This window comes from Perognathus longimembris, chromosome 23 (genome assembly GCF_023159225.1).
Source record: "Perognathus longimembris pacificus isolate PPM17 chromosome 23, ASM2315922v1, whole genome shotgun sequence".
In the NCBI taxonomy this organism is placed as follows: domain Eukaryota; kingdom Metazoa; phylum Chordata; class Mammalia; order Rodentia; family Heteromyidae; genus Perognathus; species Perognathus longimembris.
Window position 1 is genome coordinate 8,027,934 of NC_063183.1, and position 27,387 is coordinate 8,055,320.

At 48.1% G+C, this 27,387-nt stretch overlaps 1 protein-coding gene across 1 annotated transcript in view; it reads right to left on the reverse strand.

Annotated features, from left to right (window-relative positions):
* Window positions 1–1,333: 1,333 nt before the first annotated feature.
* The window catches only part of Tmc5 (transmembrane channel like 5), a 42,243-nt gene continuing 16,189 nt past the window's right edge, over window positions 1,334–27,387 (reverse strand). The window contains exons 6-21 of the mRNA XM_048332792.1: window positions 26,000–26,087; window positions 24,563–24,811; window positions 23,320–23,471; window positions 18,898–19,042; window positions 17,102–17,257; window positions 15,879–16,030; window positions 13,797–13,875; window positions 11,872–11,969; window positions 10,892–10,987; window positions 9,399–9,474; window positions 9,049–9,182; window positions 6,456–6,629; window positions 4,973–5,051; window positions 3,049–3,159; window positions 2,271–2,313; window positions 1,334–1,576 (exon numbers count right to left, since the gene is read on the reverse strand). Coding sequence (XP_048188749.1) covers window positions 1,533–1,576; window positions 2,271–2,313; window positions 3,049–3,159; window positions 4,973–5,051; window positions 6,456–6,629; window positions 9,049–9,182; window positions 9,399–9,474; window positions 10,892–10,987; window positions 11,872–11,969; window positions 13,797–13,875; window positions 15,879–16,030; window positions 17,102–17,257; window positions 18,898–19,042; window positions 23,320–23,471; window positions 24,563–24,811; window positions 26,000–26,087 — 1,876 coding nt within the window. The 3' untranslated portion in view covers window positions 1,334–1,532. The remainder of the gene's footprint in view (window positions 1,577–2,270; window positions 2,314–3,048; window positions 3,160–4,972; window positions 5,052–6,455; window positions 6,630–9,048; window positions 9,183–9,398; window positions 9,475–10,891; window positions 10,988–11,871; window positions 11,970–13,796; window positions 13,876–15,878; window positions 16,031–17,101; window positions 17,258–18,897; window positions 19,043–23,319; window positions 23,472–24,562; window positions 24,812–25,999; window positions 26,088–27,387) is intronic.

The window sequence follows — 27,387 nt, forward strand, 5'->3', positions numbered from 1 at the left end:
CACCAGAGGCAAACGGTGTGCCAAGCCTTGCATCCTGAGGTGGGAGGAATTTGAGGAAGCCGATGTGTGCTACGGCTGGATGTAAATGTGCAAACTACCGGAGTTGCGCTTCCACAGAACTCTGATGTCAATACACGCTCCGATGCCTGTGCACTTACAGGCCTGGAACGTCACGGCCTGATCTCACTCAGCCCTCAGAAGCCATTCTCTTTATTGATGAAGGAACTGAAAGGCTCACTGCAGAATTAAAGTCAGGCTTAGGTATTGTGGGGTTCAGATGCAGGCAGATCTGACCCCAGGGTCACACCCTTCGCCATTCACCATGGCTCTGCTCTTTCTCACATGAACATCTGAGGGTTATTGTGGACTTAAATCATGAGATTTAAACTGAACTTGGATTGCTTTTAAATGTCAAAGCTGCCTCCTAGCTCACCTACCTCTGTTAATGGCCACTCTACCCCCCACTTAGTCCTGACTTCCCTGAGGATCTTATACTCATAGACTCCCCACTCCACAGAGCTCTCAGAGCTGCTTATGCAGGGCTCTGGTGGCTCACGCCTGTCATCCTAGCTACTCAGGAGGCTGAGATCTGAGGATTGAGGTTCAGTGCCAGTCTGGGCAGGAAAAATCTGTGAGACTTATCTCTAACCACCAAAAAGCTAGAAATGGAGTTGTGTCTCAAGTGGTAGAATGCTATCCTTGAGCACAAAAGCTCAGGGACAGCACCCAGTTCCTGAATTCAAGACTCAGGACTAGCACAAACACAAACAGAAGTGTCTAGAGGAGCCTTCAGTGTTAAGAACACTCAGGGAATCTTGGCAAACCTATGAGAGAAAAAGTACCCACATAGACAATCATCTCACACGGCGTTGGTTTTGTGTCTGGTTTGATGTGTGACTTGTTGCAGTCATGGGTAAGAAAGTCCTCATAGGAGTTGAGTCTCCCTGTCCCCCAACTCCCCCAAAACTCCCCTACCTTGGTCCAACCCCTAGGATTCTAGTATTGGATATATACTAAAGTTTAGAGACAAGACCTCTGATTGTATTTCAACTTTGGATAACCTGGGAATGTGTTTAGCTCCAAATCACAAATACAAGCTTGACAATTCCAGGGTTTTACAGTCTTGATTAAGGATCACATTTTTATTCATTCTGGACCCCTTAACATGGGTTTCAAAACCTCTGCCAGATCTGAGAGGGAAAGATTCCTAAAGATCATATGCTCTTGGAGATAAAATACATCATTCTCTGATGATCTTCCCAGGTATGTGTATGGTTAATTACAGTATCACAACAGTCTTTATTGGAAAACCCTAAGTATTTTTTTTGGGGGGGTCATGAAAAATCAGCAATCCAGGTTTGAAAAATAGCAGCACACAGCCCCCATTTTACTTGGCCATTGGCACTGGGTTCATGTTCCCTCTTGATGTGGAGTCCACTGTAGGAAGCTCTTCCAGGCTCTGGCTCCAGTGTCCTGGAAGAAACTCCCTTTTTGTTGTCTTTCCTGCTTCAGTGTGCCAGCCACAGTAGTCATCAGGCTCTTGGGTTCTCTTGAACAGGTCGCCTAAATCTCAAGTCTAGATTTGACATAGGGAAGTTAATTGAAGCTGACAAGTTCATTGAGGGGCACCCAGCCCCATTTCCACAGTGAACACACGTAAGTGCTTCTAGAAGATTCCACAAGCTGCTTATGCCTTGCTTAGGTTTCCCTTTAGTTTCTGTAATCCTCCCTCACAAGTCCCTTTGCGGGATATCATCAGGAAATACTGTTACTCAAAACAAGTGAGCTGGCTTGTTTCCTAACCCACCCCACTGTGCCAGCCCTTGAGTTTCTTGAAAAGCTACCTTCCTGTGCGCAATCTCTGCCCACGTTGGGGTCATGTGATGCAGATCTGACCAAAAAAATGCTGCACCTTATAAAGCATAGCAACTGGTTCACAATGGCAGCCTCACCCCATCAGACCCAATGATACACTGAGACCTCTGGTTCCTGCCCTTTCCCACTAGATTGAAACTGAGAGAAGATGGGGGAAATTGGCAAAGCAACTGTGCAATTATTAGGAAGGGCCTGTTTGTGAAAGGAACAGAATAGAGAAAGAAGTCTCTGATGTCACGAGGCCAGGCCTAAAGCAAAGATGGACTTCTACTCCAGCCAGCTTGGGTCAGGTTTACAAACAGAAAGAGCAAGTCCATACAGGAGCAATTCTAGCCTCCACCGTGGGCTGCATCGCTCAGATACATGTCCTACCGTGTGTCTGTGCTGTTACTCACCGGGCATAGAACCACGCTCCTCCCAATGCAAAGGGTCCTGTTGCTGCCAAAGGGGGGAAAAGTATGACTACGTTACTAGGGAGGAATATATGCCCTGGATCTCATGTCATTGGCATGACTTGTGCCCCCCCCCCGCCTCTTATGCTTAGTGCCAGTACTGGTGTTTGAACTCAGGGCCTTATTGCTATCCCTGAACTTATTTGCTCAAGACTGATGCTCTACCACTTGAAACACAACTCAGCTTCCAGCGTGTGTGTGTGTGTGTGTGTGTGTGTGTGGTTCATTCAAGATAAGAGTCTCATGGGGGCCTGGGAGTGTGGCCTAGTGGTAGAAGTTTTGCCTAGCATGCATGAAGCCCTGTGTTCAATTCCTCAGTACCATATACACAGAAAAAGCCAGAAGTGATGCTGTGGCTTATGTGGTAGTGTGCTAGCCCTGAGCAAAAAAAGCTCAAGGACAGTGAGTTCAAGCCCCAAGACTGGCAAAACAAACAAAAAAATAGTCTCAGGGATTTTCCTGTCTGGGCTGGCTTTGAACCTCAACCCTCAGATCTCAGTCTCCTGAGCAGCTAGGAGGACAGGTGTGAGCCATCAGTGCCTACCAGTGCCTGGCATCATTTTAAAATAATAATAAACCATCCAAATGCTTAAACATAGAAAGCCAAGTGCCCCTGTGTAACCCTCTCCCCCACGCCCAGGACAGGGCTTGGTGTCTGTTGGCTTGGCCCTTTTCACAGGAGGCCCGTCTAGGGATCCCCAGTGGTAGCAGCAGGCCTCACCTCCAGCTCCACCTCCCTCCTCTCCAGTACAAGTGCGCTGGGGTTTGCTCTCTTCTCGGCGTCCTGCAGTTTCATCAACTTTTCTATCAGGAACATCTTGTCTTTACCCTCCTGACAAGAGGGAAACACAAACATGAGGAGTGGCTGATGGTGCTGGGTTAAGAAATTATGGGTGAAAAAGGAGGTTCCAGAAACTGGATGGAGGTGACCGCCATCTTTTCTTCCAATGGAAAGAAAGGGAACATTTCACAGCAAAGCAAATGACAACCCGCCTACAGAGCTGGAAGCCATTCCCTAGCCGCCTCTAACCCGAGCTATGCTTGCGTCAGCCCTGTGGTCCATGTTCCATTCACCAAAGTTATCTGTGTCTGTGGGGATCTGAGATTCAAAACTAGAAAGCAGAAGGAGGTCACCTTCCCCTGGTGTGGGGGACAGTACACCTGTGGGTTAAGGCAGGTGACCCAGGCTATCAGCTCTTGTGTCTGGGGCAGGTCAGGCATGGTCAGCCCAGTTCCAGGCCTCAGTTTCCTCTCAACTTTTACCTGCTAATTTTAGTATTCACCAATGGATTTGGGGGGGGGGGGGGACAGGGTCCAGGGTGTTGAACCCAAAACTTACTCAGCAGGTGATCTACCACCTGAACCATACCCCCATCCCTTTCCACTTTTCATTAGTTTTCAAATAGGGTCTCATGTTTACATTCTGGCCAGCCTGGACCAAAATCCTCCTGTTTATGCTTTTGTTTTGTTTTTTTGTTTGGTAAAACCCAGGGGTTTGCCCTTGTGAGACTTCTTTTCTCTTTTCTTCCCTCCCCCCGCCCCAAACTGGTTATTTTCGAGATAGAGTCTTCATGCCTGGGCTGTAAGTCCCTTACTTGTGCTTTCTGGGTTACTGGGACAATAGGCAGGCACAACCCTACCCAACTATTGGTTGAAATGAGGAACTCACAAACTTTAAAATCCTGAACTGAGTTCAAATCTCAATCTCCCAATCACTGCTTTTTAAGTAGCCGGGATTACAGTAAGCCATTTTGGTGCCTGGTATGAATTTGTGTTTGTATTTTGTTTTCTGCCAGTCCTGGGGCTTGAACTCAGGTCCTGGGCACCATCCCTGAGTGGCTTCTGCTGAAGACTAGGGCTCTACCACTTGAGCCACAGTGCTACTTCTGACCATCTCTGAGTTTATTCAAGATGAGAGTCTCCAGGTGTGCGAAACAAAAAACTTCTTGTCAAATGGTATTTCCCACAGGTTTGGGTCAGCGACCTTACATTATGTAACTAAAACCAAACAACTACTAAACATAAAAAGGTCTAAAATAGACCTCGCAGTGGATCACAATTGCTCAAAAGCTATGTATGTATGATCATATAAGACAAGGATAAGCAAACTCTATTGTTGACGTTATAGTTAAAGTTCTAGGTGAATTTCCTTTGGTGTAGGCCACGTGGCTACTGTATATGTTTTTGGTACACTGTGTATTGTATATATGCCTACCTGATCTAGGGAAGGGAAAGAAAAACGAGGGTGTAAGATATCACAAGAAATGTACACACTGCCCTATTATGTAACTGTACCCCTTTTGCACAACACCTTGTCAAAAAAATTTAATTAATAAATAAATTTTTTTAAAAAAAGATGAGTTTCATGGACTTTCCTGCCTGGGCTGGCTTTGAACCGCAATCCTCAAATCTCACCCTCCTGAATAGCTAGGACTACAGGTATGATCCACCAGTACCTAGCTACCTGGGTGTTTGTTTATTCATTCATTTATTTTTAATGTAAGTGGTCATTGTGTGGGAAAAGTAGCTGTGAGTCTGCTTGGGATTTGGGATTTGTCTGTAGGAGACTTGCTATATCCTCCTCAGATTACCCCATACCACCTGTGAGATCCTCCTAAGAGCTCCCCAGGAATAACAGGACTCACGTTGATGATCTGTTCATGAAGCAGCCTGATCATAATCTTCCTTCCCTCTGTGATCTGCCAGTACAGGTACGTGATGATTCTGAAGAGGAGACAGAACCACGGACATGCTGCTCAGGGCTTTGAGACCCCAAATCTCTGCAGTGCAAAGGAGCACTCACATTTGCTTACAAGTGGGTTTTGTTTTGTTTTGTTTTGTTTTTCTTGTCTGTCTGTTTTTTGTGCAGGTCCTGGGGCTTGAACTCAAGGCCTGGGTGCTGTCCCTGAGCTTTTCTGCTCAAGGCTAGCATGGGATTTTCAAGCCTGGCTTCCATGTTTGTTCCCCCCTAGCCCACAGTAAGGAAAGAGTACATTGCTGATTCTGAGGCATCTCAACACATGACCCAATGTGAGGAGAGGTCCTGACAACCCGGCCTGACCTGACTCACCTAATGGTGAGTCAGATGCACAGCCTGGGTCTTGCCACTTGTACCAGAAGTAGGTGGAGCCTTACAAGATGGAACCATGAGCTTGTGAGGTCTGAGGCTAACTCCAGGTCCAACTAAGTTGAGGGGCAGGCTGTTGGTGGCAGGGGAACATTGCCTGTAGACCCAGTGAATGCAACAACTCAGCGCAAAGTCCTGGGCCAGTCACCATTCCGGGGAGCCGTTGGCAGCCTGGTGTAGGGCTGGGAGGGTACCAATGAAAGCAAAAAGGTTGGGGTTGTGGCTGGAATGGTCGAGTGCCTGTTAAGCTAATGCAAGGCCCCGGGTTCAAATCTTAGAGTGGCCAAGAAAAAAAAAGAAAAAGATTAAAACAATTAAAATTAAACAACAACAATAATTTATTCAACCAGGTGCTGCTGTCTCAGCGGCTTGGGCCTGTCATCATCCTAGCTATTCAGGAGGCTGAGATGTGAGGATTCCAATTCAAAGCCAGCTCAGGCAGGAAAGTCCATGAGACTCTTCAATAAGCACCAAAAAACATCTAAACCAAACCAAAACAAAAAACTGGAAGTGGAGCTGTGCTCACCTAGTAAAGCTCTAGCCTTGAGAGGAAAAGAAAAAAAAAAAGCTCAGGGACAGTGCCCACGCCCTGAGTTCAAGCCCCAGGACTGGCACAAACAAACAAACAAAACCCTATCTTTTTTTTTTTTTGGCCAGTCCTGGGCCTTGGACTCAGGGCCTAAGCACTGTCCCTGGCTTCTTCCCGCTCAAGGCTAGCACTCTGCCACTTGAGCCACAGCGCCGCTTCTGGCCGTTTTCTGTATATGTGGTGCTGGGGAATCGAACCTAGGGCCTCGTGTATTTGAGGCAGGCACTCTTGCCACTAGGCTATATCCCCAGCCCCAAAACCCTATCTTTTGAAGAGTAGAGTCAGGAGCATCCTGAGCCCAGAGCAATTCTCTGGCTCTTGGCTTTCCAACCCTGTGTTGTCTTCATCTGGCCACCAAACAGGCTCCCCCGAGCTCTCCCCGCACCCTGAGTTTCCCAGAGGGTGGGCTCACAGCACAATGAGGGTGAGGATGAAGAAGAAGTGCACCCGGCCGATGAGGTTCCGATAGATCCACACAACCCACTGGTAGCCAGGCGTCCTACTCAGGGTGTCGATCCAGCTGTAGATGGCCTCGATGAAGGAGGACAGACCTCGAAAGGGGCCACAGTTGGCTGAAGGCTGCAACCTGGGAAAGGCAGGGATGGGAAAGGCCACTGAGGGAGACTCCAATAGAGGCAGCCAAGAAGCAGGGACCTCCCCCACTGGGGACCTGGAAACAACCTTTTTTTTTTTTTTTTCCCAAGTCCTGGGGCTTGAACTCAGGGCCTGAGCACTGTTCCTGAACCTCTCTGTGCTCAAAGCTAGCACTCTACCATTTGAGCCACAGCACCACTTCCGGCCTTTTCTGTGTATGCGGTGCTGAGGAATCTAACCCAGGGCTTCATGCAAGTACTTTACCATGAAGCCACATTCCCAACCCTGGAAACAATTCTTTCATGTGACCAATACTGAGGCTTGAACTCAGAATTTGGTTGTCATCTCTTAGCTCTTTTACTTTATAGCACTTCTGCTAAATTTGGTTGTCTGCTCAGGTTTACATTCTAGTGATGAGTAAGCATTAGACAAAACTCAGAAGTCGAGGCAGCGGCTGACAGCAGGCAGACATGAATGATGGAATTTGGGAGCAGCCTTAGAGCTAGAACCCAGAGGGTGCAAAGAAGGTAGGCAGGCACAGGGCAGGGGGCAGGGGCAGGGAGGAAGGCTGTGTACTAGAAATAGAACAAGAGCTCAGGCTGGAGTACAACAGAGCCAAGGGGAGTTGATGGAGAGCTTAAGAGGGGACCTTTCCATTAACTGAGTTGACATTCTGTCAAGTGGCCCTGCCCTAGTGGGAAACTTCTAGTCCTTGGCAGAAGTAAGGAAGCTGCCTTCAACTGTGGGTGCCTGCTATGAAGAATAACTCCAGACTCTTATTTTCAGGGTCAGCAGGTCACTAAGGGACCATGGTTAGAGCTCTATATCAAGTTTTTGTTTTTCTGGTACCAGGGTTTAGACTCAGGGTCTCACACTTGCTGGATTTGCTTGCTCAGCTGGTGCTCTACCCCTTGAGCCAGGCCTCCAGCCCAGCTTTTTTGTTCATCCATTAGAGATGGCATCTCATGGACTTTTCTGCCTGGGCTGCCTCAGAACCTCTAGTCCTCCTGAGTAGGTAGGAGATTGCAGATATGAGCTACCCATGTCCAGCTTGTTATTAAGCAATTTTGAAATTCTGGTTTCATAACTTGGGTCTGACGGACCTAGGGAGATTGCCTTCTCAGGGCTAGCCTCTGAAGCATGACTTTCCTACGCAGACCCACCAACACACAGCCCACCCCCTTTTCCAAACACCACCTTTATCAAGCTCCAGGTCACCGATCCTCTACCCCAGCCACCCCCAGACAAAGCTCTAAAAAAAAAAAAAAAAACACCGCAGAGCAACCTTACAACTTGTAGCTGGGAACGAGAGGGAAAAATTGGGAGAGAGCCAGGGACGGGCTGACCTTGTCCAAGAAGAAACATATTCTTTACCTGACTTGGGTAACTGTAACCTCCTCTGTACCACTCCACCCACCTTTATGATAACAATTTAAAAAAGAAAAGGAGAAACAAAAAGAAGGCTAACATCAGAGGCAGGTCTTTGACCTTGGGCCCAAACTGTGGCCCAAAGTAAAACTGTTTCCTTTGTGAAGTTGCACACCCTCCAAAATTTCATTATTGGAATGAAAAATGAATGAATGTAATCTTTTCAACACTCCCATTGTGTTTAAAGTGAGTTTCTTGGAGCAAAATGTATTGCTGAACCATGTATTTCTAGCAGTGCTGGCAAGTGCCGTCTTTTAGTTGGACACTTGGATAACTAACAATTGTAATGTTTAAGAAGGGAGCACTAAGATAAGGGGTCGTGCTGGGGATTGGGTTTATTAGCAGCCCTGAGCCCCAGAGCCTGATGAAATTAGCAGCCAATCCCAAGCCTGCTGACTCCTTGTCACCTGCTCCTTAGCATGGAAACTAAACAACCCAGGCTCCTGTCAGCCTTACCCCCCCCCCCCCACATCCTCTGCCTCCTGACACACTCTGGGTCTCCTTAACACATGGCCCTGCCGGGCACAGAGTGTCCCCTTCTTTTGGAAACTCTGAGAAGCAAACTATGATTTCAGTGGTGGCCATCACCAGGCCTGCTGTCCCTACACCCTGTTTGGGTGATAATAAAACGTGTGTGTGTGTGTGTGTGTGTGTGTGTGTGTGTGTGTGTGTCTGTGTGTCTGTGTCTGTGTCTGTGTGTCTGTGTTGGTGAGGGAGAAGGTGGCACTGGGGTCTGAGGTCAGCACTGTACCACTTTAGCCAAACCCCCCAGTCTTTCTTTCCTTTCCTTTCCATGTCTTCCTCCCCTATCTATGCCTCCTGCATAGCTGTAATTATGGGTGTGAACCAAGTCATCCACTTAATTCTTTGAGCCTTACTTTTTGTGTGTGGTGGGGGGCTGGCCTCAAACCTCCATCCTCCCGTTTCCCAAGTAGTCAGGATAACAGGCACTGTCAGACCCGGCCAAGGCCGCCATGCCCTACCTCCAGATGGTGATGGCCAGCGTGCACAGAACCCCAGTGAAGGACGGGAAGAAGAGCAGGAGGATGAAGAAGGTTATCATCTGTGAGGCCCGCCAAGCTTTGCTTGGCGGCTGGAAGTTCATCATCAGGCTGATCTGCAGAGAGACACACAAGTCACCTTCAGATCTGCCCAGCAGGGACTTCACCAGACTGCCCCCAATCCCTGCCACTCCTTCCCCTACCCCAGCCCACCAGGCCTCCAGGCTCTGCTTCAGCCCTGCCCCCATAAGCCCCAAGGAAATTCAGGCGAAGGTGACTGGCTGCAAACTGGGCTTCAAGCATTTGGGGGCAGCTGATTGGGGCTGACTCACGTTTTTGACATAAAACATGATGAAGAGCATCACTGTCTGGATCAAGGGCAGCAGAGGACTGAAGAAGATTCCGAGCCTGTGAGGGAAAAGGGGGTGAATGTCAGAGACCAGGGGAGAGGGCAGAGTTGAGGCGTGCATGAGGAAGGGAGAGAGAGTGGAATTGTGTCCCCTCTAGAATTCCTATGATGGCCAGGGACCCCTGCTCATGCCTGTAATCCTAGCTACTCAGTAGGCTGAGATCTGAGGACTCTGGTTTGAAGCCTGCCCAGGAAGGAAAGTCCATGTGACTGTTCCTTCCTTCCTTCCTTCCTTCCTTCCTTCCTTCCTTCCTTCCTTCCTTCCTTCCTTCCTTCTTTCCTTCCTTGCTTCCCCTTTCTTCTTTCCCCTTCCTTCCTTCTGCTCCCTTCCTCCCTCCCTCCCTCCCCTTCTTTCTTTCCTTCCTTCCTTCCTTCCTTCCTTCCTTCCTTCCTTCCTTCCTTCCTTCCTTCCTTCCTTCCTTCCTCCTTTCCTCCCTCCCTTCCTCCCTCCCTCCCTCCCTTCCTTCCTTCTCTCCTTCCCAGTCCTGGGGCTTGAACTCAGGGCCTGGGCACTGTCCCTGAGGTTCTTCTGCTCAAGGCTAACACTCTACCACTTGAGCTACAGTGCCACTTATGGCTTTTTCTGTGAATGTGGTACTGAGGAATTGAACCCAGGACCTTCATGCATGCTAGACAAGCACTCTACCACCAAGCCACATTCCCAGTCTTTGAGTCTTGTTTCTAAACCACCAGGAAACCAGAAGTTCCACTGTGGCTCAAAGTGGTAGAGCTCTAGCCTTGAGCACAAAAGCTCAGGGACAGTGCCCAAGCCCTGAGTTCATGCCTCACCACTACCACTACCACCAACAAAATTCCTATGATGATGTACAGACACACACACACACACACACACACACACACACACACACACTCCAAATGTGCCTACATTTGGACAAAGGGGGTGGTCTTTAAAGCAATTATTAAGTTAAAATGACTTGTGCTGGGCCTTAGTCCAATGTGCTTAGCTGCCTCCCAAGAAGAGGAGATTAGGCCACAAATGTGTGGACAGATGCGCATGCAAACCCCCAGGGAGAAGATAGCTGTCAGCCAAGGTGGAAGCCTGGAGAGACCCTTCCTTCCCTGCAGTCCTCAGAACGCACCACCTCCACCACACACGAATACAAACATCCAGACACCCCAGGGAGCCATTCCACCTTCCCTTTTTCTTTCATTCTTTTTTTTTTTCTTTTTTAGAAAAGTCACTAGCTAGGATTCAGTCTCTCTCTCTCTCTCTTTCTCTCTCTCTCTCTCTCTCTCTCTCTCTCTCTCTCTCTCACACACACACACACACACACACACACACATACACAATATACATATACTACCATGCAGCTTTCAAAACAACAGACTTGGGAGTTTGCCTCCAAAATTTCAAGTCTGCGTTGAGGTAGGAGCCAACCAAGCTGCAAAACTTACCATGCCAGAGTTTGTGAGTAGATCAGTTCCAGAACATTTCTGGCAATGTCAAACTCCTGTAAGCCACAGCTGGTGATAAACTTCATGCCAATGAGCCTGTGAAAAGATACTGAGACTAGTTCCCAAACTGTAAAAATAAACAACAATAAAAAAAAAATCTCTAAAGATCTCCTACAGACCAGGAACACTGAGAGTGAGACCTAGCACCAAAACAAACAAACAAACAAACAACAACAACAACAGCAACAGAAAAAGTTGGCCCATTCAAGCTATTTACAAGGGGAGGTACTAAGTGTGCCTGGGTTGTAAAGAAGATTTAACAGCCAATAGCAAGTGGCTCATACCTGTAATCCTAGCTACTCAGGAGGCTGACATCTGAGGACTGCAAATGGAAGTCAGCCCAGGCAGACAAATGTGAGATAGATCTCCAATTAACCACCAAACAAGCCAGAAGTGGAAACATTGCTCAAACAGTAGAGTGCCAGCCATGAGTGAAGAAGTTAAGTAAGCAGGGTGCCAGTGGCTCATGCCTGGAACGCTAGCTACTCAAGAAGCTGAGATCTGAGGACTGCAGTTTAAAGCCAGTCTAGACAGAAAAGTCAGTGAGATTCTTTTTCAAAAGAAATTATCAAGGGTCCCAGTTTGAGGTAAAAATTTGGGCTAAGCTATAAGAGAATGTTGTCCCAAAGTCTTATTTCAGGACCTTTTTTTTTTTGGGGGGGGGGCCTGAGCACTGTCCCTGGCTCCATTTTGCTCAAGGCTAACACTCTGCCACTTGAGCCACAGCGCTACTTCTGGCCGTTTTCTATATATGTGGTGCTGAGGAATCGAACCCAGGGCTTCATGTATACGAGGCAGGCACTCTTGCCACTAGGCCATATTCCCACCCTTCGTTGTCCCAAAGTCAATGGGCAGATCAGATACATGCATGTGGAGTCAGCACTAGGAACAATTAAATATTCATGATGACAGTTATTTACCTCCGAAGAAATTCCCCCAGTAAGGAATCTGCTATGGAGAACACGAAGTCCATCAGGAGGAACCGGTAGATCTCCTGGCCAATGAGCGTCTCCCAACACTGGAAGGCAGACAAGAGACAGATGTGGGCTCTATTCTCACCTGTTCTGCCCCTGGCTTCATGTGCTTGGTCCAGTCCTGGGTACCCAGTAAAGCAGATTCCCTCTTTGTATAACTGGAATCAACTTAGTTTTCAAGGGTGCTGATTCTCTTCTGCCTCCCTTAAGGCTGACCCCCCTCCATGTGCCAACTCCCCCTTCCACCAGCCCTCCCTTTAAGTCATTTCAACTCTGTCCTTTTCCTTCTGCATCCATTTCTTTTTTTTTTTTTTTTTAATATTTTAGGCAGCTTTCTTTCTTTCTTTCTTTCTTTCTTTCTTTCTTTCTTCTTCTTTCTTTCTTTCTTTCTTTCTTTCTTTCTTTCTTTCTTTCTTCTTTCTTTCTTTCTTTCTTTCTTTCTTTCTTTCTTTCTTTCTTTCTTTCTTTCTTTCTTTCTTTCTTTCTTGCCAGTCCTGGGCCTTGGACTCAGGGCCTGAGCACTGTCCCTGGCTTCTTTTTGCTCAAGGCTAGCACTCTGCCACTGAGTCACAGCACCACTTCTGGCCATTTTCTGTATATGTGGTGCTGGGGAATCGAACCCAGGGCTTCATGTATAAGAGGCAAGCGCTCTTGCCACTAGGCTATATCCCCAGCCCCTGCATCCCATTTCTTGACCAAGGTTAATTGGGTGCTCCAAGAAAATGGGAGGCACTGGTGTGAAGAATGCTTTTCTTTCTTTTTCCCATTTGGCCTCACAGAAAACAAGTCAGTATCTGCTTGACTGAGATGACTTTGAGGTGTAGCAGGCTAATGTAGACTGGAAATTTGAGTTGGTCAATTTATGAAACTTGTGGTTAGTGAGTTCTTCAGAAAGCCAGTGCAAGTTGCTGACAGGCTGGGAGCTCTTAGTTTTGGCTTAGGGAGGAGAGTGGAGTTTTGTGTATGTAGCCCAAGGGTGGATGGATGAGTAGATGAATGGATGGATAGACAGATATATGGAGAAAGAAAAGGATGAATGCATGGATGGATAGATGCATGGATGGACAGTGAATAGATCAGTGAATATATGGATAGATGAGTTGGATAAAGGGATGAAAATGGATAGATTGATGGATGGATGGATGGACAGATGGACAGATAGATGGAAATATAGTGGGATATTTTCTCTAACCTAATAAGGAAGGCTGGTTTGAACTTCTTCAAGAACACAGATGAAAAGGTGAGAGTGTCATGTTCATGAAAAACCATTTGCGTCTGGGCACAGCAGTGTTATTTGTGAGGTCAGGGACAGAGGGCCACAGACAGTCAGTTCCCTAACTATATCACACCCCATGGCTTCCTGTGCTCTCAGGCCCCAGAATTGACAAAAGCTAAGGAACTGGGTGTGAGACAGAGGCTGTCTGTCTTGAGGGAGCTGCAGAAGCAGAGAGGGTGGAGGGTCCCTGAAGGCATGTGGGGCACCACTCTGATGGGGGACAGGAGGCTGGACACCATCACCTGAGGTGAGGGAAGACTTCAAAGCAACAACCAATGAGGGAGAGCCAGGATGTCAGGGGCGGGACAACTGCACCCTGTCCGGCATGTGCTTATTCCACCCATGATAGCATAAGCCAAGGTGCGCATTTTACAGAGGGGAAAACTGAATCTTCAAGAGGCCGAGCGACTGTGGATGATACAGCTGGCCTCTGACTAGAGTCTGAGGCACATTCGTGGCGGCCTCTCCTGCCATGTGCTCTTCTCTCGTGTCAAACACAGGGTGATGGCCGTCCAGAAACTCACATCCTCCATGGTAATCCAAGACCAAGGAATGACAGCTCAGGAGCCAGAACAGCCTAGCCCAGCCACCTCACCTCTTCTCCTGACAGAGCCACGATGTTGAGCCAGTAGTAACAAAGAATTCCAACGATGGATATTTTCAGCAAGATGTTTCTAGATCAACCATAGAAGAGAAAGAGCTCTTGTGACCCTCCGTGGAGTCTCTCGCACTGCTTGCCAATATTTCTGTGTGTGCACACTGAGGAGAGGTGTCCCCCCAACCCCACCCCCTATGGCTGGAGTCACGTGACAGATTAGATGCAGCCAATGGCAGGCAAGCAGGAGTGAGTGATCCTCTAACACTCCCTGTCGGCCAAATCCATCACTGTGCCCTCAGCCTGGTCCCTCAGGGAGTATCACAGGTAGGATCACGAGCACAGGGTGACGGGGACAGGAAAGAAGCCATTGTGTCCCAGGCTGTGGAGATTTGGGGGGATTTTTTTTTTGAGTATTTTCATTATCTGTAAGTGGTTGTACAAAGGAGTTACCATTCACCAGAGCAGTTTATGAATACCGTGCATCTTAATTAAGGTTGCCCCTTTCAACATTCTCATCTACCCCGCCCACCCCACCTCACTTCATTTCGGGTTATGTATTGAAAATTTTTTTTTGCCATTTAACAAAATTGTTTATGCACACAATGCATCTTGATCTGTGTCATCACTTCAGCAACTTCACACCCCTTCTACCCACCCCTTCCCTTATATTTCTCAATCCTGTGGTATATACAATTAGTTCTGGCATGCATTCTCCTGGTGTGTGTGTGTGTGTGTGTGTGTGTGTGTGTGTGTGTGTGTGTGTGTGTGTGTGTGTGATTTTTGTTATGGCAGCATAACCCAATTAATTCTGATGGATATACTCTTTTGTCACCTCACCTGTCTGATGTCACTTCCTGTTGCTTTAATAGCAAATGTACTTCAGTGGAAGGATGCTTCCTCTCCTGAATCTCCCTCCTTTATCTTTATAACTCTAACCCCACTAGCTGGTACATTACACCCATCTTGCTCAGGATGCAAGGTTATGGGGCCGATGGTACACACACCTAAGAAAGGGGTAATGTGGCCCATGTTGGAGGGATAATGAAGTGACCGAGTTATTGATGTGTTCATTCATTCATTTCCACCATGAGTACTGATCAGCTGTTATGTTTTGGGTTATTGTGAATAAGGCAAAGAGTTCCCCATAAAGTGGTGTGTGTGTGTGTGTGTGTGTGTGTGTGTGTGTGTGTGAGTGTGTGTGTGTGTGTAGGGGGGAACCAATAAATAAGAATGTTAGCATTTGATGAGAAAATTACAATGCAGAGAAGGAAGGGAGGCGAGGGGGTCAGGGAAGAGCTCTCCAACTTGAGAGCAGAAGCTGAAAGAAAGCCAGAAAATGAGCCATGTCACTATCTGTGGAAAGAGCCGTCCAGGCAGAAAACGCAGCCAGTGCAAAGGCCAGGGGGTTGGCACACAGCTGGGCATGTTTATGAACAATTTAGGAGGCCAGTGAGGGAGAAGAGGCCACATTCAAGCAGGACAGAGGCAGAACACCAGGCTAGAACACGGGCCCGGGAGCCAGATCTCAGAGGCCACAGGAAGGAGCAGGCTGTCACAGTGAATGGGAAAGGAGCGGCATCCACAGGCAGGACTGCGGAGAGAACCAGCTATCCTGTCTGGATTTGGGTGGCCCTCACCTTTGTGGATGAAACCCTGGGGTCACCTCTAGAACAGAGGGTGCCAATGAATGACCCTTTCCCACCTATCTGTGGGTGGGCAGCTGAGTCACAGAACTGTGTCTCCCCAGAAGAAGTATAGTGGGAACCAGGGCTTGGTGTGACACTGGATGGTTTCAGTGCCCCATGATTCCTCAACCAGAATCCTTCGAACAGCATACTGCTGGCCCATACATATGTGTCACCCCGGAAGACTAGGGATAAGCTGATAGCTATTGAGAAAAGGGAGGGGAACCTAAAAGGTGTGGGGGACCCAGTAAGTACATTTTCCCAGGGTCTTTTGTGGCTCTTAACCCACACTCCTGAATTCTTGCCTTATGTACCTCAGAAATCTGGGATTTAAGCAGAATCTCTTTGAGCTCCCTAGAAATGAGGCCAACTTGGGCATGGTGGGCACACCTACCGGATCAGGAGGACGTAGACTTCATGCCGTGGCAGCTCGAACCTCTCTACCAGCCTGAACATGGAGTAGAAGCGTGGCACGGCCAGGTTGATACAGGACACAACAAAGGGTAGTAACAGCACCGCCCCGGGGTTCCTGTGTGTCTTCAGGAACTGTCAGGGTGGAGGAGAAAGCCAAAGTGCCCGCTGAGTGCTGGATCTTGTCTTTTCTTGTGGTGGTTGTTGTTGGTTATGGGGCTTGAACTCAGGGCCTGGGCACTGTCCCTGAGCTCTTTCGCTCAAGGGTAGACCTCTACTCTACCACTCTGAGCCACAGAGCCACTTCCTGTTTTCTGGTGGCTCATGGGAAATAAGAGTCTCACAGACTTGGCTGCCCTGGCTGGCTGGCTGGCTTTGAACCACGATCCTCAGAGCTCAGCTTCCTGAGTAGTTAGGATGACAGGCGTGAGCCACTATCACCTGGCTGTGTGACTGTATTTTACAGGCAAGGATCCTTGGGTTGGAAAGATTAAATCACTTGGTGGAGTTTACCAGGTAAGTACAATTGAGGATCTACTCTGCCAGAGGCTGTGGGAGTTCTTGGGGGGAGGGGGTTCTACATAAAGGAAGAAAGGAGAACTTGATCCTGGGTCTGTGGCCAAAGCCCCATTCCTCTCCTCCCCCACTGGCCTGAAGCATGTGAGCCTGTAGCCTGCATGCACATGGCACAGGGCCTCATAAAGGCAGAGGCTGAGCCATGGCCAAGGGCAGGGGAGACTGTGAAGGTGTTCTTTATTTTGATTTGGTTTGTTTGTTCCGGGGGGCTGGTACCAGAGTTTGAATCCAGTATTTCACACTCTTACGAGGCAAGCGTCCTACCACTAGGCCATATTCCCAGCCCCAGTATTTCACACTCTTGTTTAACTATTTTGCTCAAGGCTGGTGCTCTACCTTTTGAGCCACACCTCTACTTCCAGCTTTTTGGCAATTCATTGGAGATAAGAATCTCACAGATTTTTCTGCCCAGGCTGGCTTTGAGTCTTGGTCCTCAGATCTCAACCTCTTATGTAGCTGGGGTTATAGGTCTGAGTCAGTCACCAGTGCCCATCCCCAACATGGCACAGTTTCAGACACTCAGCCACCCATCCAGGCTAAAAGCAAGGGCTCTGAACCATCTCCCCTTAAGCAGAGACCAGCCTCAGGCGCTTTGCTTCCAGCCCTGACCATCCTGCCTGTCTGCTTTACCTCAGAGTTGAACTCAGACAGGTAATACACAGCCACGCAGCAGGTGGTGGCCATTCCCGTGGAGACAAGCCAGGCCACCACGTGGGCAGAAAAGCGGGTCAGCTGCTGGTGGAACGTGAACTTGGTGTTCTCCTGGCGAATCTCCGACAGGTTCTCCTGCAAACACAAGCCCATCACCTTGATCCACAGGTCCCTCCATCCCCAGGCACAAAGCCAGCCAGATCCGCAGGTGAGGCAGAAGTTCATGCTGGAAATTGATTATGGGAGAATTCAAAATGGCCAAGAACCCCCACCACCTCATCAAAATTTCCTTCTCATCCTGAAAAAGACCTATATCTTTTGACCTTGTTTATGAATGTGTGGAGCTCATAGGCCTCTTGGTTTTTCTGGGTTTTGTTTTTGTTTTGCCAGTCCTGGGGCTTGGTACTGAGGGCCTGGGCACTGTCCTTGGCTTCTTTTTGCTCAAGGCTAGCACTCGGCCTCTTGAACCACAGCACCACTTCCAGCTTTTTCTGTGTATGTGGTACTGAGGAATGGAACCCAGGGCTTCATGCATGCTAGGCAAGCACTCAACCACTAAGCCCATTCCCAGCCCTGGATTTTATTTTTCTTGTTGTGAACATACGTTCATTGTGCCATTTCCACACACATTAATAATGGATCCTGATCAATGGCCCATCCCTCTCCTCAAAACAATTTCAATAGGCTCTACTGTTCGACTTTCATGCATGAAAAACACCTCTGCTTGCATCCTCACTCTCTTCTGTTGGCTCCCACGCCTTAAAACCTGAGTCCATTTTACTTGACTGTCATTCTTTTTTTTTTTTTTTAGTGTGTATTAATTACACTAAGGAGTTTTCAGTGTAGTATTTCAAACATGTACACTCTGTGTTTTGCTCAGAATAACTCTACTACTTTTTTTTTCTTTTTGGCCAGTCCTGGGTTCTATCCCTGAGTCCCTTCTGCTTAAGGCTAGCACTCTACCACTTGAACCACAGCACCACTTCTAGCTTTTACTGTGATTAATTGGAGATAAGAGTCTCACAGACTTTCCTGCCTTGGCTGGCTTCAAACTGCCATCCTCAAATCTCAGCCTGCTAAGTAGCTAGACAGGCATGAACCATTGGTGCTTGGCAACTCTATTGCTTTCTCTCCCTCATCCACCAGCCCTTCTTTTTGTTTTGTTTTTTTTTGTTTTTTGTTTTTTTGCCAGTCCTGGGCCTTGGACTCAGGGCCTGAGCACTGTCCCTGGCTTCTTCCCGCTCAAGGCTAGCACTCTGCCACTTGAGCCACAGCGCCGCTTCTGGCCGTTTTCTGTATATGTGGTGCTGGGGAATCGAACCCAGGGCCTCGTGTATCCGAGGCAGGCACTCTTGCCACTAGGCTATATCCCCAGCCCTCACTAGCCCTTCTTGATCAACAGCTTTCATTGCAATTCCTATGTCATCTGGTTGTTAATTTGGAGACAGGAGTCTTGCTATGTAGCCAAGGCTGGTCTGGAACTCACAATCTTCCTGCCTCAGCTTCTCCAGGGCTGGGATTACAGGGAACCATGTCTGGCACAATTTAAGACTTTGACCTAAACGGCTAAACTGTCATCAAGGAAGGCAGCACTAATGCCCAAGCTTCCCAGTTCATACAAAAATGTCCCCACACCACTACAGATAGTGCACAAGTACTAAAGTACTATTTATGACACATAGTTTAGTTTTTTTAAATGGCCAGCCTCACAGAGGCACAGGAGGGGGGAAGGGAGCTGGTGAAGAGAGGCGCCAGGCAGGGTGAGTGTGTCTCACCCGGATCTCAGTGCTGAGGTTCTTCTGTTTCAGCTTCACGGCCTTCCCATGGGTGACAGTGAAGTCCCAGCAAAACACCAGCTTAGCGATGCCTCGGGAGTAAATGTGGGGGTTAATGAAGTTGTTCCGGAAGTACTTGGCCATGCTAGGGAAGGCAGAAAGCAAAGGCCCCCGTTATTAGGATGGCAGAGAGTAGACAAAGGGCAGCCCTTGTCTGGCCACAGTGAAGAGTGAGATGGAGCCCCTCCCACAGAACCACAACAGTCAGGAGCTCTGGCTTTGGGACAGACAGGATTCGCCAACTGTGCCAACCTCATCTCCTTTTTTTTTTTTTTTTTTTTTTTTTTTTTTTTTTTTTTTTTGTGTCTATGGAATTCAGTATATATTTGAGAAAATTCTTCTTTATGTATAGCAATATTTAAGTAATTTTGCTAGACATTAGTTAACAAATACTGAATGAAACTCTCAGCAGTGTAAGCTATGTGTAAAATCTGGAGGTAGAAAGAAAAGGGCCCATGGGAGCAATGGTTCTTGAAAGGGACTTACAGAAAAAAATGGGAGAAGTCTAGGCAGAGACACAGAATAGTGTATTCCAGGCTGGAAGGCAGAGTTCTTCTTGGCCTTGCACTCTCATAAATGCTATTTATCCTCTGCCCTGCTAGCCCACACACTACTCTTTGGAGCACGGAAAATAGTGACCTCTCAGTGAACATTACAAAGCAAAGCAGGCTTTCCGGCTTGGCCAATTTCAAGCAGTCAACGTCTCTCTATAAGAAAGCATGGACTCGACCACTTCACTGACTTTCTCATCTCCTCACAGGTATCTGGAGCCATGAGAATCTCTTTCTTCATTGTTACTGGCCTTATTCTTCTTGTGCAACTCTTTCCAAGTACGAGAGATGTCCTTAGAGAGATAAGGCTGGAAATCCATCTAGAATCTGTATTTCAAGAATGTTTAAGAAAATCATAACTGGTTTTAACAAAATAGGTCACAGGCAAGCCTATGAGGTGTCTCTGCATGGCCAGTTCCATGACCAGATATAGTCTTTATCCTCCATCACCTCAAAAAATTGGATGATGTGTGGGTGATGTTTGCTCTTGACAATGTCCACATAGTTTTCTATAGCATGGCTCTCCAGGTCTTTCTTCAGGAGTTTTTTCATAGCCAGCCTTGTTTCTGTGCAACCTCATCTCCTTAACTGCTCTGAATCTCGCTTTCCACCTCCACACTAGGAGACTTGTATGAATCTCTGCTGGCAGAGGTAACAAATTACCACCAACTAACAACAACACACATCCCTCATCCAATGTTTTTGGAGGTCAGAGTCAGAATATGGGTCATAGAAGGCTAACATCAGAACGCTGACAGGGCTGGTCTCTTTCTGTATGAAGCAGCACAGAAAGAACCGGAAGACCACTGGAAGATTCATTTCCTGCCTCTTCTAGCTTCTAGAAGCCTCCCTCAACTCCTTGACCTGTGGTCCCTACGCCTTCAGAGAAGCATATTCCACATCTCCCTGACCCCTGCCTCTTAGAAGGGCGTTTGTGATTCATTTCCTGCCTCTTCTAGCTTCTAGAAGCCTCCCTCAACTCCTTGACCTGTGGTCCCAACGCCTTCAGAGAAGCATATTCCACATCTCCCTGACCCCTGCCTCTTAGAAGGGCATTTGTGATTCTATGGCTCTCTCCTGGGGAATCCAGGGTGCTCTCTCCACTTTAAGAATCTTCATCTTATCTGCAAAAGTCCATTTCGTAATGTAATATAACCTGCCCACAGGTTCCAGGTATTACAAAGTGAACAGCTTTAGGGAACAGGGAGACACTACTCAGCCAATCACAAGAGACACCATTAGCCAATCACAAGTGACACTGCTCAGCCAATCACAAGCGTTAGGACAGAACTTGTAGCAGCAAACACTCTCTAGTAGCTGTTGTTAAGATCCCAAAGCTGTGGTCAGGCTCAGGAGTCCCTTAATGTTGACCTTAGCCTGTATTAAATTCTGAGCAGAAATGGCCCTGTCTCTCCAAAATCTGAGTAACATCCCTGAGTAACATCAACTGAAGACCTTTTTCCCAGTTTGTCAGGACAAACTGAAATCTCATTTCAGTTGTAATGCCATGCTAGCTGTGGGGCTGTAATGGCTGAAGTGTGTCCCCTACAATGTACACATTGAAGTTGTTAACCCCAAGCCCCTCAGTATGTGACTGTATTTGGACATAGGGCCTTTTATCAGTGGTGATTCAGTCAAAGTAGTCATTAGGGTGGGTCCTAATCCAACAAGACTGGTGTGGTTTTTTTTGTTGTTGTTCGTTTTTTATCCCCAGTCCTGGAGCCTGGGGACTCAGGGCCTGAGCACTATCCCTGGCTTCTTCGTGCTCAAGGCTAGCACTCTACCTCTTGAGCCACAGCACCACTTCCGGCTTTTTCTGTGTATGTAGCACTGAGGAATCGAACCCAGGACTTTATGCATGCGAGGCAAGCACCCTACCACTAAGCCATATTCCCAGCCCAAGATTAGTGTTCTTTTTTTTTTTTTTTTTTTTGGCCAGTCCTGGGCCTTGGTCTCAGGGCCTGAGCACTGTCCCTGGCTTCCTTTTTGCTCAAGGCTAGCACTCTGCCACTTGAGCCACAGCGCCACTTCTGGACATTTTCTATATATGTGGTGCTGGGGAATTGAACCCAGGGCTTCATGTATATGAGGCAAGCACTCTTGCCACTAGGCCATATTCCCAGACCAGATTAGTGTTCTTCTAAGAGGAGGAGGGCAAAGGGGACACTGCTCCGTGGCAGAGCAAGGTCATGGATTCCAAGCATAGCAAAAGAGAAAAGTAAGGCCAGTGGCTCACACCCATAATCCAAGCTACTCAGGAGGGTGAGATCTGTGGATTGTGGTTCAAAGCCAGATTGGGTAGGAAAGTCCATTAGACACTTACCTCTCCTAAACTAAAAACAACAATAGCCAGAAATGGAGCTGTGGCTCAAGTGGTAGAGCATGAGCCTTTGAGCAAAAGAAGTTCAGGGACAGTGCCCAAGCCCTGAATTCAAGCCCCAGGACCAGTATGAGAAAGAGAAAGAGGGAGAGAGAAGAGAGAAGAAGGAAGCAAGTAGAGAGAGGGAAGGAAAAGAAGAGGAATGGAAAAGAAGAGAAAAGGAATAAGAGGAAGAGGAGGAAGAAGGAGGAGGAGGAAGGGGAAGAGGAAGAGGAATAGAACTCAAACCAGATGCATGCAGAGTGAGAACCCTGTGACAACTCAGAAAGACAACAGCTGTGCCCTCAGCTTTCCATCACCATCACAGGCATCTGCGACCGTTCCATTGACTTAGAAAAGGTTTATTTTGGCTCATTGATTTTTGGAGATTTCAGTCCCTGATCAGTTGGCCCTGCTGCTTTGGGCCAGTGGTGGCACATCATGGCAGGCAGAATCTTTCACTTAATGGCCAAGAAGCCAGAGAGAGTTAGGGAGAGCCCATGGTCCCACAGTCCCTTGGGAGGGCACACCTCCCATGACCTAAAGACCTCCTGTTAACATCTCCACTCTTCCTCAGTGGAGTGGAGCTGGAGCCAAGATTTGAACACATGGGCCTTTGGGAATGTTCCAGATTCAAACCACAGCAACTGACATAGATATGCCAAGGAGAGAAATACTCAGAAGAAAGCAGCCTTGCTCTTGAGCTACAGATCCTCTTCTGGCTTTTTTTTTTGCCAGCCCTGGGCCTTGAACTCAGGGCCTGAGCACTGTCCCTGGCTTCTTTGTGCTCAAGGCTAGCACTCTACCACTTAAGCCACAGAACCACTTCTGGCCTTTTCTATATATGTGGTGCTGAGGAATCAAACCTAGGGCTTCGTGTATATGAGGCAAGCACTCTTGCCCTTTCTGGCTTTTTTTTTTTTTTTTTTTGGCCAGTCTTGGGCCTTGGACTCAGGGCCTGAGCACTGTCCCTGGCTTCTTCCCGCTCAAGGCTAGCACTCTGCCACTTGAGCCACAGCGCTGCTTCTGGCTGTTTTCTGTATATGTGGTGCTGGGGAATCGAACCTAGGGCCTCGTGTATCCGAGGCAGGCACTCTTGCCACTAGGCTATATCCCCAGCCCCCTTTCTGGCTTTTTGATGGTTAGTTGAAGATAAGAGTTTCACAGATTTTCCTGCTTTGGGCTGGCTGTGAGATCCTCAGATCTCAGCCTCCTGAGTAGCTAGGATCACAGGTGTGCATGTGCCCCCAGCACCGGGTCTGCCCACTTGCTCACAGGCACACAGAACCTCTTTTTTCTGTTCAACTCTTATGTTTTGGGACAAGGAAGGATTAGATGGCAGTGGCAAGTCAAAATTGCAAAAATACTACTTCCTAGGTTTGTTTTTAACTTCCTTGGACATTGCCCAAATCTAAAATAAGGCCCAGAACCATCAGTGCTGGTGCTGTGTACCTGAACAGCAAACTGAAGAAGCAGATGACCAAGCACACACCGATGGTGAAGATGTAGGCCAGCTGCATGTTGTAGGAGGCCCCACCGCTCCTGTGCCGGATGGTAGAATTGGTGTAAAAGCCATAGTACATCACTGTGTCCTGGAAATAACCCTGGATGGGATAATAAGGAGAATCAAGTCAGGTAGGCAGGGCGAGGTGGCATGCACCTGTAATCCCAGCTACTCGGGAGACACACACATCGGGAGGACTAAGGTCCAAAGCCAGCAGGGGAAAATCATGAGACTCTGTCTGAAATTTTTGAATATGGCTTGGATTTTAGGTGATGTTAATCTTTAGCTTTGTTAAATCTTAAAATGGCATTATGATGGCAAACATGTGGCCTTATTTCTCAGAGGCATGCTGAGAAATTTCAAAGCGAAATGCCCTGATAGCTGTACATTATTTAGTCAGTTAGTTGGTAAGTTAACTTTTTGCCATTACTGGGGTTTGTTTTCTTTTCTTTTCCTCCTCTTCCTCCTCCTCTTCTTCTTCTTCCTCCTCCTCCTCCTCCTCCTCCTCCTCCTCCTCCTCCTCCTCCTCCTCCTCCTCCTCCTCCTCCTCCTCTTTCTCCTCCTCCTCCTCCTTCTCCTCCTCCTCCTCCTCCTCCTCCTCATCTCGAGCACTGTCCCTGGCTTCTTTTTGCTCAAGGCTAGCACTCTGCCACTTGAGCCACAGCACCACTTCTGGTCATTTTCTATATATGTGGTGCTGAGAAATTGAACCTAGGGCTTCATGTATATGAGGCAAGCACTCTTGCCGCTAGGCCATATTCCTAGCCCTGGGATTTGTTTTCTTGATTTTTGGTTTGTGTGTGTGTGTGTGTGTGTGTGTGTGTGTGTGTGTGTGCACTGTAGACTTGAACTCAGGTCTTGGATGCTGTTCTTGAGCTTTTTCTGCTCAAGGCTAGTGCTCTACCATTTGAGCTCCACTTCTGGCTTTTTGGTGGTAACTTGAAAATAAGCATCTCAATGACTTTCCTGCCTGGGCTGGCTTTGAACCATGATCCTTAGATCTCAACCCTCTGAGTAGCTAGATTATAGGTGTGAACTGTGAGTCCATCCTTTGTAACAAACAGAAGAATGGGATGCCTGAATCCCCACAGATTTGTGCACTTTCCCTATCATTCAACCTCCAGGCAACAGAAGTGGGGGGGGGGAATGACGGGGTGGTGAGTGTTGGGCAGGAGGAAGTGGAGAACTTACCGCCCCAGTGAAGAACTCCAGCCCGGTGAACCGCAGGGTGTTCCTTTCCCCCACAGTAAACTGAGGGATGACGATGAAGCTGAAGTTCACGATGAATGAGAAGATGTTGAACTTCAAAAGCCACCTGAGGAAGCTGAAATAGGAGAGGACGCTGGTGCCAAACTTGCCGCCGATGACCTTGAACCTCTTCTGCCACAGGCTGATGGAATTGAGGAGCTCTGAAAGGCTGTTCTTGCACCTCCGGTAGGCCTGAGGGTGGAGGCAGGGCCTGTGACTGCATACCCACCCTTCAAGCACCTCTCTGTAGTACAGGACCAGGAAAACCTCCAGGGCCTTTACCTTGTGCCTGGCAGCATCTCCACAACCACCCTCCAAGGCACAGGCTGGTTGTTTCTGGGGATGCTCAGATGCCAACCTCCTCCTCTCTTCCTCCTCCTCCTCCTCCTCCTCCTCCTCCTCCTCCTCCTCCTCCTCCTCCTCCTCCTCCTCCTTCTTTTCCTCCTCCTCCAGATCTTCTCCATGCCCACCTCCTTTTCCCATGCCCACGCTGAGCTGGACAGCACCCAAGGGTGTCTCCCCTTCCCTGTACCACCTCCCATCCACACTCCAGGCCTGCCCTGTGGTCATCCTCTTGCTGTGTCCACTTTATTTTGACAATGTGTATTAGTACATGCTCCACAGATGTTCTTCAAAACACTAACTGGAGGGCCTGGGAATATGGCCTAGTGGTAAAGTGCTCGCCTCGTATACATGAAGCCCTGGGTTCGATTCCTCAGCACCACATATATAGAAAAAAAATGGCGCTGTGGCTCAAGAGGTAGAGTGCTAGCCTTGAGCAAAAAGAAACCAGGGACAGTGCTCAGGCACTGAGTCCACGCCCCAGGACTGGCAACAAACAAAAACAAAACTAATAAACAAAACACTAACTGGAGATCCAGCTGTCATATCCCTACTGGGCATATCTCCAAAGGAAATGAATCCACACGCCTAGCAGAGAGATATCTGCACACCTTTGGTTGTTAAAGCATCATTTATAATAGTTAACATACCCAATCTACTGAGCTGTCCATCAACAGATGAATGGATAAAGAAAATGCGGCCTAACCAGTGCTGGTGGCTCACACCTGTCGTCCTAGCTACTCAGAAGGCTGAGATCTGAGGATCCTAGTTCAAAGCCAGCCCAGATAGGAAAGTTTGTGAGACTCTTATCTTCAATTAACCACTCAAAACCCAGAAGTGGATCTGTGGTTCACAGTGGTAGAGCGCTAGCCTTGAACAAGAAACGATCCAGAGGGAGGGGCAAGGGCAATTCCCACAGTGGGAGGAGTGTGTGCCGCTCACACATACCCAGGTATCACACCCTGGCCTCCCAACCCGCAAAGGATGGTGGGTTCATACCAAGTGCATATGATGAAATCCAGCCCAAGGCAGACCTACCCGAGAGATGGAGTTCAAACACTGAGCACAGCATTTCATGTGGAAGGCGCCATGGGACTGTTTACTTTTCTCTTTGTCAACTATTCTCCTGGGGTTGGGGGGGGGATTGAGAACATGAAGATTAGAGATGCCAACACTGTGGTTCATTCATTCATTCATTCATTCATTCATTTAAAAAAAATAGCTGCCAGGCACTGGTGGCTCACACCTGTCATCCTAGCTACTCAGGAGGATGAGATCTGAGGATGGAGGTTCAAAGCCAACTTGGGCAGGAAAGAAAGTCTCTGAGACTCTTCTTTCCAATGAATTGCCAGAAAAGACAGAAGTGGAACTGTAGGCCAAGTGGTAGAGCACTAGCCTTGAGTAAACAGAGCTCAAAGGGAGAATGCCCAGGCCCCAAGTTCAAGCCCCAGTTCTGGCACATACACATACACACAAAAGCTACTGCTGGGCACAGTGATGCATGCCTATGAGTCCTCGCTACTTAGGAGGCCAGAGCAGGAAGGCCAGGGGTGACCTAGGCAACACAGCAAGACCTCATCCTAAACCATTACATTAATGGGCTGGGAATGTGGCTTAGTGGTAGAGTGCTTGCCTACCATGCATGAAGCCCTGGGTTAGATTCCTCAGCACCACATCAACAGAAGAAAGAAGTGGCGCTGTGGCTCAGTTGGTAGAGTGCTGGCCTTGAGCAAAAGGAGCTCAGAGACAGTGTCCAGGCCCTGAGTTCAAGCCCCAGGACTGGTGAAAAAAAATTAAATTACTATCTGGGCATGCCTGTAAATCTATGCAGGAGGTGGAGGTAACAGGATCACAGTTCCAGGCTAGCCCCAGGCAAAATGACAAGACTCTATATGAAAAATAAAGTGAAGCAAAAGGAGCTGGAGGCATTGCTCAAATAGTAGAGCACCGGCCTATTAACCCTAGGACTGCAAGGGAAAAGAAAGAAGGGTGGGAGGGAGGAAATGAGGGAGGAAGGAGGAAGGAAGAAAGCTCAGTAAGCAAAAGAGCAATTTCTTGCCTAGTAGAACTGTCATCCTTGTTGGAAAAGAAAATAATAATTAATATAATAATGAGTAGCAGGAGAAGGTGACTTGTATTACAGACAGTTAAAAGCAGCCAGGTTGGGAGGTGTGGGCGAGGGGTGGGGGTGGGGGGTCACCACTAAGCAAGCACTGCTGTATTTGAGAGAGAGGAGAGAGGAAGAGTCCTGGCACAGGGAACAGCCACTTTGGAGCCTCAAGCAAAAGCTGGACTGCAGGAGGCCGGGGTGGCTGGAGGACCATAAGGGTAGCTAGAGTCGGAGGCCACGAACCTCAATCACCTCGGCCTGGACTGAAAGCCCCCAGCCCAAGGGTTGAAATGGGGGAAGAGACATCCAGGGTATA